At 32.1% G+C, this 14,387-nt stretch overlaps 1 protein-coding gene across 2 annotated transcripts in view; it reads left to right on the top strand.

Annotated features, from left to right (window-relative positions):
• The window catches only part of MS3_00005686 (uncharacterized protein), a 48,436-nt gene extending 40,742 nt beyond the window's left edge, over window positions 1-7,694 (top strand). Inside the window, exons 23-24 of one of the 2 annotated variants that reach the window (XM_051213783.1) lie at window positions 1,102-3,862; window positions 6,764-7,694. Coding sequence is in view for 1 of the 2 variants with exons in the window: in XM_051213784.1 (XP_051069784.1) it covers window positions 1,102-3,839 (2,738 nt within the window). In the remaining variant the exon portion in view is untranslated. Of the gene's footprint in view, window positions 1-1,101; window positions 3,863-5,229 lie in introns of both variants that reach the window. The other variant, XM_051213784.1, reaches the window with a different exon arrangement.
• The last annotated feature ends 6,693 nt before the right edge of the window (window positions 7,695-14,387 follow it).

The following is a 14,387-nucleotide window of genomic DNA, read 5'->3' as shown; positions in this document are numbered from 1 at the left end:
ATTATTATTATTATTATTATTATTATTATTATTATTATTATTATTATTATTATTATTATTATTATTATTATTATTATTATTATTATTATTATTATTATTATTATTATTATTATTATTATTATTATTATTATTATTATTATTATTATTATTATTATTATTATTATTATTATTATTATTATTATTATTATTATTATTATTATTATTATTATTATTATTATTATTATTATTATTATTATTATTATTATTATTATTATTATTATTATTATTATTATTATTATTATTATTATTATTATTATTATTATTATTATTATTATTATTATTATTATTATTATTATTATTATTATTATTATTATTATTATTATTATTATTATTATTATTATTATTATTATTATTATTATTATTATTATTATTATTATTATTATTATTATTATTATTATTATTATTATTATTATTATTATTATTATTATTATTATTATTATTATTATTATTATTATTATTATTATTATTATTATTATTATTATTATTATTATTATTATTATTATTATTATTATTATTATTATTATTATTATTATTATTATTATTATTATTATTATTATTATTATTATTATTATTATTATTATTATTATTATTATTATTATTATTATTATTATTATGAGCTGATGGACACGCAATTTGAGATCTTTAAATTTTAGCTTGTTTAGTCGAGATTTTTTCTTCAAAGTTTGATTTTTTAGTAATACTTCTGCCTTCAAAGAATGTGAGCACATGAGTTTTCTATGTTCCTTCCGTCTTTCTTTCTGTATAGTAGACATACTCATAGCTTAAGGTGTTCAGTTTGTCTCTAGAAAACAATCATTTATATAAATAAAAATCCATTTTGTAATCATGTTTATTTTATAACAAAATTACGTATATTTTTCATCGTCAAGCGTAAAGTAGAGAATAGATTATCAAGAATTATCAGTTATGTTGTTTTCAGTTTGAATCTGTCAGTTTTGGTCATGTGTTGTAAATTGAATATTTTCACCTCATCATCTCTATTCTTTTTTTCTGGTTCACTATTATTTCTTTTCCGTTGATTCTTTCTTTGTAAACTTCTAGCTGTTCATCATGAAGAGTTTATTCTAAGTGGAACTTTACGTCAAGAACTTGATTATGATGCTTATCAAATTCAATATGTAAGTACATTACGCAATAGTTTGAAAGCTGCTGTTGCTGCCGCAGCGGCTGCCACTGCCTTATCTAATAATAATAATATAAAAAATGGTAATAATAACAATAGTAATGCATCAGTTATTATTCTACCACCACCTACATCATTAAGATTTGATAATCATAGTAGTAATAATAATACTATTATCGATACTCAAAATATTTTATCATCATCATTTCCTGGACTAATTCCTCGTTGCCAAACTGATCCGTTAATAAACAATCAACAAATTCACTTATCTTCATCGTCGATTATTCAAAATCCTTCAAGTCAACAATCCAATTATCCATCAACAACATTCCATCAAATAGTCGTTAGTTCATCATCTATAACAAAAAATACATCGTCTATGTCTAATGATGTTGAATTTATTCGGTCGACTATTGCTAGTTGTAATGATGTCCATGATACACACATCCTAACTGATTCTTATGTTACATTATCTTCTTATAAACCTTCAACGAACATCCAGTCACTTTCAAATAGTCATCTTCAACTTACATGTTCTTCTGATATTTCATGTCAGTCAGTAATTAATAATACAACTTGTCGTTTAGTATCAAAAATCACTAAAGCTGATACTAATCTCAGTTACCTTTTATCACGATCAAATACGTTAGATCAAATCTCAATTAAAAATAATTTAACATGTAGTCTTGAATGTGATATAACAAATACATTGTCTACATCATTTCCATCCTTATCATCATCAGGTTGTATGTTATTATCATCAACTATTTCACCGTCAGTATCATCCCATCAAGATTTTGGTGATATGCAATTAGATAGAACAATCGGTGCGTCTAATAAGCCAATATCTGATTTAATCATATCAGTTTGCAATGTGAATACATGTTCAACGATGGATTCACTCAATACTAATAATAATGATAAAAATAATTCTATTATGCTACCACCGAAACCATCTGCTACTGCATATATTGCTAGTTTTGATAATAAACGACTTATTATTGGAAATAATCGATCTACAAATAATAGTTTATTATTAAATTGTACTAGTTCAACAGTTTCTGATGCATTTTTATCTAATCAAGACACGAAACCAAATATTCTACATCGTTCCGTTACACCATTGACTGCGATGATTGTAGCAGCTGAATCAGTTGTTGGTGATTTAATAAATCCATTATCTATATACGATACAAATAACATTCCCGTTTGTTCTATTCAATCAACATTTATAATATCGAAACCAAGTGGTTTTCTTAGTCAATTGTCTAATGTAACTGGTACTATTACTAGTAATAGTAGTAATAACAATAGTAATAGCAGTAATAATAATAATAGTAGCAGTTCCACAGTCAATTTAAATGCAAGAATAGCAGCTGCAGATGCAAATGCTGTGGCCAGTGCGACAGCGGCTGCAGCGAGTGCATTAAACAGTAGTAATCATAATACAGGTGTTATTGTTGTCAGTGCTAACAGCGGTTGTGGCAATAATAATAATGATAGCAATGCTGAAATTATCAACAAAACTGGTATAGGGCTAACAGTTTCAACACCTGTAATAATTGTTGGTGTTGGTAGTGATAGTGGTCTTGGTATACCGATCCGATCATCATCATCCTCATCACGAGGCAATATATTGGCTGCAAATAATACATTTCCTTCATCTGAATTAATTGATTCATCAAGAAATTTGTTATTTAACATTCAACAACAGCCGGTATCCTCTTCCTCTGTCGCTTTCACCACATCATCACCAACAAAATTATCATTAACAATTGGATCATTGGATGTAGTGAAAAATCTTATTAAAAACCAAACTGATTTTAGAATGAATAATTCTCTCGTAGACAATATTACTATCAGCATTGATAGTATTGGTAACAATAATACTAATAGTAATAATGACAATAATAATGGTACTACAACGGATTCATCACTCATTTTTCAATCATCTATGCAACTACAACAATCTTCGCATAAACTAACATCTTCATCAATTCCAGTGAATACAACACATGACGACTGTGATAATAAGGTTGGTGATGCAGTCAGTCTTCCATATTCCTTTTCATTATCATCATCATTGTCATCCGATTTCGCATTGATTCATCATAATACAGCAATAACAACAACTCACAATATTGTTCTTGGAAATACATCGAATTATTTTGTTGTCCAATCATCGTCCTCACCGACATCAGTAACTACAACATTGTCATCTTCAATGCCTGTATCGTACACATCGAATTTAATTCATTGTTTGGATAAAGAACATTCATCCGTCTTCTCCACTTATCAAACTAACAGTAATAATAATGGGTGTTCTGAAATATCTGATTCACATATTGAAAAGAATAATGATAATTCAATTATGACTACTGGTGGTACGGCTGCCAATACTACTACTATTTGTAACATGACTAGTGATAATAATGCAGTTGTGATGACGACTCCTCTAACAGAATTATATTATCCTAATATTATGAATGAAGATAACATCAATTGTAATAACAACGACATTGTGTGTACAGTACAATCAACTACCCTTAATATACAGACATCTTCGAATTCTACAATCTCTTTTTGTTCATTGCCGTGTTCTATGCCATCAATAATATCATCGTCAACATCTACAACAACAATAACAATGTTATGATGATCAGATTAATTGACTCAATGGTAAGCACTTTACAGTTTGTTTTGTTTCTCTTTGCATTATAAAGTTATGAATATTCGTAAATTCCTAAAAAATGAAATTATCCCAACTTAAATCACTAACAGTTGTCGTTGCCTCAGGGCTGGCCTGCGTCAACAACTAAATTAAGGATAGAGAGTGAAATAGTCGAACGCGTTGACAACTTTAATTATCTTGGAAGTCTGATCAGCCATAATGGGTTGGTGTCTGACGAAATCTCAGCACGGATTCGAAAAGCTCGTTTGGCTTTTGCCAACTTACGTCACCTATGGCGAAGACGAGATATCCGTCTATCAATTAAAGGACGAGTATACTGCGCAGTAGTTTGTTCTGTTCTACTTTATGCCTGCGAAACGTGGCCATTAAGAGAAGACACTCGTAAGCTATTAGTATTTTACCACAGATGCCTCAGAAATATTTCTGGCATCTGCTGGGATCACCGGGTAAGTAATAGTGAGGTTAGACGCAGGGTATTAGGGAATGATGGTAAATCAGTTGATGAGGTTATGAATCTTCATCGACTGAGATGGTTGGGCCACGTGCTACGTATGCCTGAACACTGATTACCAAGACGCCCAATGCTGACTAGTATTGGAGACGGTTGGAAGAACGTTAGGGGTGGCCAAACCAAAACGTGTCATCAGTCCATAAAGTCACTGACTTCTAGTCTGAGTCATGTTTGGAGATGCAGACTACTTGGTTGGGGTCCGCTTGACTATCATAATCAATGGTTGGAGACTCTTGGTGACATGGCTCAGAATCGATCACAAGGGCGTCGGTGTATACACTCTCTGTCTTCCTTTGAACTATGAGATTAAAATCGCTTCATATCTTTCTTTCTACGAACTAATTCTTTCTTTCTGTAATATATCGTTAAACACAATCTTTCTTTTATATATTACCACGATTGAGGTAACTACCTCTATGAATTTGGTGTTCATCTTGTTGTGCTAATGAGGTGTGGCAACTTGGACCGATGCATATATGTGGTTGGTCCTGCGTTGTAGCTGAATGTCTGACTGAAATGCCTAATATTTTATATGGTACCTTGCTGATATGATATGACGAATCGAACTAATACACAAATGTGCTAGGTTTTACGACACGCGTGACTGTCAGTTACAATATGTGTATATAAATAAAGAGTACTAGTTATAATCAGGTTTGATCCCCCGTCAATGTACTTCGATTTTTATAGCTGGATATTACCTCTAGCCCTCAAATTTAGAATGTAACTTGAAGCCAAGTACTCGAGTCTGTACCTCGTAAATGAGTTAATCCCAATTCGCTTAGATTTGATCCAATCAGATTTAATCAAATAACATCAATGTTAACTGTCTCCCTCTTTTAGGTGCTGTTCCCGTCGCATAATAGCTGTGAGTATAACCATTTTCGAATTATCAAGAAGAGCGAGTGACCATATTAGAGAATTTGAGAAAGGTTAATTTTATCTAAATTTATTTAAATGAAATACTATGTAAACTCGTTCATCAGCTACTTGGATATGATCCACACTCTTTGTGAGGGTTAATGATACTATCCTATTACCCAAACTGAAGTAGATGGAGTGGGGTTGAAACATAACCAATTCGAGCCCCTTAATAGAAATTAACCTGGTAGGCTATCTGCATCATTCGTTTATTCAATGTTTCATCCTCAGAAAACGATTCAACATCATTTTCGCCCGGTGAAACCACAAAAAGAAAAGCTTTCGAATTGTAGTGTAAGTGTTCTAGCGATTCGAATTTATAAGCTCATACCTACAAAAATTTGTTACTCTTGAAGAAGCTCGGAAAAATGTCTCGTTTTGTCGAATAAATTATAACACCAAAGCCTAAGAGAGAAACCTGATTTACAAAGTGTTTGAACTCTAGTTTTACACAACTAAAGGCATGTTTAAAAACTTCATCATTAGTCAAATAAACTACTGAGGTGACTTTTTAACTTCCGATGATTGTAAGGTAAGGAACAACGGAAAAGTTTATTTCGATAGTAAGCACTTTATCACTTTTACTGCAGTATAGTTTTTAGTTCCGTTTCACAATCAAACTTTCGGGTGACTGCTCTTAGTAATTTTGTTTAGGTATTTCAACTGACTTGGTATAACTTGAATAAATAATCATTCCAATCAGCATGACTGAACCGTGCCGTGATGTCAGAATAAGAGCCACAGTTAGGAAACAGTTAGTGCTCATACTAATTGATTGGTTTTATGCAGTGGAGAGATCGGTTGACTGATAGAATCCTCAATCGATTGATTGGAGCAACATGTTTTTCACTTATACTCTTACGCTTGTCATGACCAATGATGTTGATTAGAAACAAAGACTGAAAATGGTCGAAACAAGATAAATAATTGATTCATTAGTCTTAGTCGTTTGATTCTTCCAATCGATGTTCAACACTGTCATTGGTCAATCTTTCTTGACTTATCATATATGGATTCTGTACGGATTGCCTCGATATTACTATTAAGTCACAAGCATTTAAACAGAAATGGATAATGGTTAGTCGTGGAATCCAGAGCATGCCTTTCGTTCTAATCGGAATTTGTCAGCTGAATGTATCTGAATCCCAGAGTCGGTGTTCACTCCGGAATTAAAATTCACCATATTACACAAGTCAGTGGCTATCTGGACTCATAATCTAAGTGAATTAGGCGTTGGTGTCTGAGTCAAAAGACACTGGATTCGAATTCCAGAGTGAACATCAACTTTACGATGCAGGTACATGAAGCTGACGATTCTCAGATAGGACGAAACACTTGTTTTGCATCTCATTGCTAACAACCACTCGTCTCTGCTTAAGATAAATAATTAGCTTCATTGATTTTGTTACGGTTTAACTGAAGAATATATATATATATCAGTGTTTTCTGTTCCTAGGTTATATCATTTTCTATTGTCTTCTGATGGTATTATCTGTGTCATCTCAATGGCTTCTTCTTAGATGCTTTGCTCATTGCAATTCATCACAATTATGTACATCATACTGCTTCTACTATCATCATTGATTTTTGTGCGACATCTATTACAAAATATCGATCCAAACAGTAGTATTTTTTGGAAGAAAAAGCTCAAATCTGTTACTTGTTTGATTTATTTTGTTCTTGCAGAACGTTCTTACTCCTTATCAACATTAGTTGTTCTTTTTTGTTTGCTAATCCTCCGTTTTTTTGTCAATTGTATTTCTTACTGGGATTGTTTCCAATACCATCAATCCTTTCCTTTTTTTTTAAATTACACACGTTCATGGTCACCCTTATAGTCTACCTGTAATTATGCACACACATACATGAAATACACTTATCATAACATTTCAGCTATATATCACCTTTAGGGTTGTCTTTTTAAAAAGTCCTTATTATGTTATATACACAGAGTTTTGCAATGGTACTTATGTAATTCTTGCCAACATTTGTTTCTTTTGGTTGTATTATCGTTTAATGGGGATACCTTTACAACATACTCTGTAATGTGAAATTTGTATTCAGTAATAACTTAATACCTTTGCCTATTCATTGGATTGTATTTCTGTACATATATATGCCAGACATGTAGGATAATATATACAGTGACGATGTTCATATATATATATAATGTCTTGTAACTCATATTGTTCTGTTTTGTTTATTTGTTTCTTTCATTTGTTTGTTTGTTTACTACTGACTTATATATTTTTTGTACATTTTTCAAGTGTTATCCTACGCGTTACTCTTCTTTATTAATCTCTTACTGCTTTCCCTTGTTATTATTATTATTATCATATGGATATGTTTAATTTCTTTTCTTTAAATTGTAGTTGGACATACTCGACATAAATTTATAATAAATAATACATATATATGTATAATTATGCTTTTTTTTGTCTTATAAAGTATACTACTAAGTGTAAGTCTTAATTGAATACTACTTCAGGCATTTACACACATATTTACTGATCATCAACAAACTGCTCCTCGCTTTCTAGTTAAATCAAGGTAATTTTTTGGCCATTATAATAATGAATTTATCAATAGTTTAATGGGACGGAGACGTTGTCTTGGAAACTACATTGCCAACCTCATCTTTTTGTCTTTTCAGTTGACTTGAAACACATTAATAAGGGGGCAAGATTTTCCTGAAAGTAAACTGCGTTTTTCCACTTTAAATACTATAAGAAAATGGTATCTGCTAAAAGAAAATTAACTGATAAACCTCAGATTAAAACACTTAACTTTTCCTATGAAAAAAAGTAGTATAAAGATATCATGACTTGATAAAATTATCAACAAGAAATCTAAACCGGTCAACTTAATAATTCATTGAATACTTTTTTCGTGGGAATTATCTGAGCACTTTGATTACTGTTGTTGTCTCTGTGTTATTTTGGTCCATGATGAGGATACCTCATTGTGTAATTCTAAACTTTGATTCCTAAAGCTTACTGTCGATGATAGCTATGTATGAAATGTATATCGTCAAATAACTGCGAAACAACTTTACCAGCTATTTGGGTGTGAGTCTCACTCTAAATGTGAAAGGTAATGATACTATCCGGTTGCTTAAACCAAAGTGGATGAAGGGGATTTGAACCTGGGGCCTAGTGGCTGAACTCCCTACCTATTAAACCATCACATCACCATATGTAGATGAAGAAGACTTTCATGATCTGAATTATATAAGGTGGTTCGAAATTGATGGACAAAAATTAGCGAAGTAATTAGTCATTTCAATTTAGGATTCAGTTTCTTTTATTCTATTGAGTTATAAACCAGAACTGTTCAGTGAAAACTTTGGTTATAATTGGTGTAAATTCTTTTTAGGTGAAGAAAATCTGTGGAAAATTCCCGTCACCATAAACTCAGTGAGCTGACTTTCAAATTGTTTAAATAGAAGTAAAGAATACTATTAAAATTTCTGAAATTTCAGCTTCACATTCTTTTAGGAAGGTCTAAAATTGTCTTCGTTTTTTCTATTTATTTATTCAACACTCAAGATAACCAGTGATGACTTAATTTTCATAATTGCTGCAATAACTTGAGTTATTCTCTGATTGGCCACTATCTTATTTAATTCGTTACTTTACTTTGTCCCCAAATTCATCTTTGTTATTAATATAAACAAGTTAGTCGTATCGCATTTCTTGTCTTTCTTGGGAATCATTACGATTTCGAAGCAATTAAATTTGAAGCACTGTTATAATGTAGCTCAAGTCAGTATTAGACTTGATACTTCACATTTACAGTATAATTTGTCAGTAATGGAGAGGTTTTAGGAGTTGGATGTTAATAGTTCATTTGCTAACTGATATAACCTAATTGCTGTAATCTTGATGTTGAATAATTGAGGATCATACTTCATATATGGTACAGGTTATATTCCGAAAGGATTAAATCTATACTCTACATTTTATTTTGATTTCTCTCAAATAAGTAGTCATACTTATAAAACAAATATATTAATAATTTGATCACTTGCCCATAGTTGAATTGTTCAGAGAAGGAAATATTTAATTTTTATAGTTATTTGTCCTATGGAATATATTTGGTTAATTCGAATAGTATCACTGAACATATTTAAGCAAAGCGTAGAATTCCCTTAATTTGAATGGTCTATTATTTTGAAAGACAAGACTACATTTTTCTGCAGAAATCATAAAAGTATGATTATATAATGTATTTGAAAAAATTGACTTAATTCTTCTAATTAATTATCGAACTGAATGATCCAATGTCTGGGAGAGGATTAGATGTTCATGAATTTATTCTATTAACATAAATAGTTTATAACAAAGAATACATTACCTTCTGAGAACACGATTTAGAAAAAAATTTTGTTTAAAAGAAATCATTTCAAGTGAAGAAGACGAATGGTAACAATGATAATGACTGATACATAACCTTAGATTAGAAGAGAAAATGGATCTTTATAAAGAAAAAAAGAAAGTTCTTAAAACTAGAGATAATGTACTATATATAAATGAATGGTTACTTAGATCTTATGTACAAAATTTTAGGAATCGAACTGACTACAAAATAGATTGTATTAAAAATAATTATTCAGTCTAAAGATTTATTAGGAAAGCAGGCTACAGTTAATTGAAGTTTATAGCCGTCAGACATAATGCTATTTCGGTATAAATGTGAAACCAATAAAATAATTAAAATTTTCAACGAAACTTTTCCGATATTATTGTTGTTTGATTATTTAATCGACATCGGTGAACATGTATTTTAGTCAATAAAATTAGATCAGCTAAAGTGATCGTTACCGAGTTTAACCGTCAGTAGTAACCGAAAAAAAAATGTAGAAATTAGGTTTAGGAAAATAATTATGCAATTGAAATCAAGAACCTAGTGTAGTTTTAATGGACGTTGATTATCATAGTGATCCACCATATACTTAAACTCGGAAAATTTAAAATCCGGATCATCAAAAAAAGGGAGGTGTGTTAGGTCCCGATAAGCATAATGAATGGTAACTTTGGGATCCATTTATGGATCAATACTAAACGTATATTTTTATCGTATAATTGTTAAATAATTAAACTATTCACAATCATATTCCTCTTATTATAAGCTTTATTTTGAACTATGAACCATTATTATACGTTTTACCATTCTTCAATTATGCCCTGTCTATTAGTCACTGCCTTCCACATTCACAGCCACATTTGACCAAATTTTGTACAAATGTTATTTTCTATCTTATGGGACGATGTGTTCTGTTTGATTGGTATATAAACCCCGTATGTTTGAAACATGATTCATATCGCAGAGGCTCGGATTAGCGTTCTGGACTTAATTAGCTGGGCTAGGCGGGAAGCAGGACCAATCAGGACTCTTGGCTGTCCATATGAGTTTATGCGCCATTGATCCGATCGATAAGTCACTGCTCTCTAATTGGCGGTATCGTTACGTTATACATTAACAAGGCACTCAGGTCACAAGTTATAACGTATGTTAAAGTATATTTTGAAAATCAACTGTACTTAAGTAGACTATTGAAAAATACGAATAAATCTGTTTAAGATTTCAACAGTATGGTAAAGATATAGAATATAATTTATAAAATAAATAAAAGTACAGCTATTCAAGTAACTAATTCATCGGAGTCGAACAGCATTTGTTTATACACTTAGTTTTCATTTTTCTATCTGTATAACAAAGGTTTTAGCAATACATGGGTGACGTAAACATACTGTTATTGGTAGGTTTTTGCTTATCATGTAGAGGGCTTTGAATAATATACCTATCTTGATCGGATAATCAGCGGTCATAAGATATTTCGTGTTCTTATGTATAATATCCATTCTATGGCCATTTTGCCCAAAAGTGTCCAGGAATATTACCCTGGTTCGTTGAGTTAGAACAGTAGCCGTTGGATTAGAGTGGTTTCCACTAAACTATTCTCACCATATCGGACCTCCTGTAGGACTCATACTGATTGGTCTCAGTTAGAAGAACCTGATGCAACATCTAACTGATGTTTGTTTTTCAGGCAATAAAGTTACGTAATGGCTATCTCAAACCACTTAGCATCTCGACATGGTGTACACGACGTTGAGTCACATAAACTATTAGCCACTTTGTAACATGATCAATAGGATCCAGTCCACACTAAGGATTAGATAAAGATAATACTAATTACTACTAAGTGTTCAGTTAGTGTAAATGTCTCAGTCTTATAGGATTTCAGTAGCTGGCCGAATAGACCAGTGGTAATTTAGAAGCTGGTGACCGGGGTTCTAATCCTACAGGAATAATTAGCTCCATCATTATTGTAAGTGTGTCTTTCAGCGTTTCCTACTGACTACCTCAAACCAGCTAACATTTACGACTACACATCCGGATTATTAATTTTTATGGCATACAAAACTAAATGTACACTAATGATCGGTTTATCATTACTCCTAGCTATTTTATTTTAATTTGATTGTGAACTCACCCAGTACTGTTCAAATTTCTTTTATGTTGTTTTGCATAAACTATCATACTGACGATCTTGAACGACTGTATAAATGATCCGATCGTTTTAACTGCATCGGCCTTTATACCTATCCGTATCAATATTAGTCTACAGTTTCACCTACCATATCACGCATAGATGAATTTTATGTATCAGTCATTCGTATTGCAAGGAAGACCTCGAGATACCTAATAAGTATCTTTTAATAGGCAATGCCACATATCAAGTACTCTTTTAATGAAGTATAAGCTATCTATCATCACGTCGTGAATTCCTCACAAAAGTTTATGAGCAGTTGTCTTTAATCTGATTGACTTGTCAGTGTAGTATTATTTTAGAGTAGTTTGACAAATCTACCTTCTCGTTTGTTCACTCCGTTCATATGTAGTTTTGAAAAGTTACTGGTAATTACAAAATAACGTGCTTTTATACTATAAATCCTAGTCGTATAAAAAAACAATCATGAAACAGTAGATTTCAATAAACAACTGTGTCTTAATTGTAAATCTTAGACAAATTCCCGATGGATTTCATCTTGTTAATGAGATGACCTTAATAATTTACTAGAACACATTCACATCAAGAATAATCACCTTGGTAACCAAAGTACTCTGATAATCTGATTCCATAAACTTTATCGAGAGAATCACTCATATGTGATTCATTGTAATTGTTACTCATCCTTCTACGGTTATTTATGAATATAATCAGGGTAACGTACTAACCAATCACAGGTTGGCATACTCAGCTACTGATACTACATAGATGCTTAAACCAAATTAGTCTCGATATAGTTCGGATCTGTGTCAGGACCTTTGAGTCCCACTTGCAGGATCGTGGATGAGCACTGCTGAAGAGTCCCATACTAGGACGAACCGACCTCCCAGTGCTTCCAGGTTTTCAGTGGTGGTTTAACATTGATCGTTTCATGATCTTAGTTAAAACTCAATAATCTCCACAACCCTATACTGATAATTGTTGTTTAGTTTCTTAAATTTATTTAGATCTTTGTTATACATACTAAAGCTTATTCATAACGAATTTTGACCAAATTCATTTATGCTAGTGTTCTCAACTCATTTCATAAGTTTGATTTTTAAAAATTACAGCTGGTTAGAAACCAATGAAGTGAAGTCAACTGATATTATTCTGCTCATATCTTTGTTTTTGCTCTTTTCGAAACGACTAAGGGTAAATATTAATTTACTTATTTCTTCGATACTCCTCGCTAGTTAACACCTGACATACTTTGTGAAGGCCATTGTTACGCTTAAACCGTAGTTATAGATTCAGAATGATAATGTCATCAGTCTTGGGCTGTCTTAATTATCCTACTTGTTGATGCTTAGCTGCGCAACATTACATTACGTGCTCTTAATTATAAATCCATTTTCTTCACTCATTGATACTTGTATGAGCTTTCTTGATTTTACTCTTTACAAAAGTAATGGTGTTGCTTATACAAGTATTACACCAACTTTGATTTGCGTGTTAATGAATAATTATAAGAAATTAGTAGGAAACTAGTAATTGTTCTGAAAATCCTTAATAAGCTGTATGAGATTTCACGATCGACATCAGGGGCTAATCTTAGCTAGACCACTACTCAAAACCACGAACTACTGGACGGCCGTTTCGTCCTAATATGAAGCTTCTTAACAGTGTAAATCCACGACAGAAGATTGCATACAGCACCTTCAGGTCTCGCGCGGACACAGCCTTTATACCACTGAATCGGGATTCAATGGTGTGTATAGCCATTTTCGATCAATTCACGATATTCGACAACTCTCTGATTGCTAAGAGTGCATAAATGTCTCACATCCGACAATCCGTGAGTTTAAATATGTCGGGTATTAGACGGTTACCTTTTGAGTACAGTTGGAGAGGGTTGTTCAATATCTTGAATTGACTGAAGATAAACGTGTATACAACTTAATCCTGACTTAGTAGTATAAAGGTTAAGTGTTCGCGCGAGATCTGATGGTACTGGGTTCGATCCCTTCTGATGTGTTCTTGGATTCTTACTGCTGAGGAGCTTCGTGCTAGGACGAAACGGCCGTCCAATCCTTCGTGGTCCTGAATAGTGGTTTAGCTAAGATCCGTTCATATTTTAAATATGAAAATTCAACAATCTCCACTAGCTCCCACTGGTAATTAGAATGATATTTGTTGTTCGCAGTAGAAAATCGTAGTTCATTATTACCTTATTCGGTTAGCACTCCTCATATGAAGTGTTTTTTTATCAGTTATATGCCAATGTGAAACAAATGTAATGCTATCAATTGATCTGTAACAAACTACTGGTCAAACATTTCCCATCAAATTTCTGTCAATTGGATATACCATCAGAAGGGGTTTGTGGAGATTTTTAGAAATTTTCACAGATTGAAATCATGAGTCAGTTGAAGCTAGACCACCATTGAAAACCTGGAAGCACTGGACGGCCGTTTCGTCCTAGTATGGGACTCCTCAGCAGTGCGCATCCACGATCCCGCACCACGCGGGGCTCGAACCCAGGACCTACTGGCTTCGCGCGCGAACACTTAACCATTAGACC

Source organism: Schistosoma haematobium, chromosome 3, assembly GCF_000699445.3.
Source record: "Schistosoma haematobium chromosome 3, whole genome shotgun sequence".
In the NCBI taxonomy this organism is placed as follows: Eukaryota; Metazoa; Platyhelminthes; class Trematoda; order Strigeidida; family Schistosomatidae; genus Schistosoma; species Schistosoma haematobium.
The sequence above is the reverse complement of the archived record's forward strand: the minus strand, read 5'-3'. Positions and strand labels throughout refer to the sequence as shown.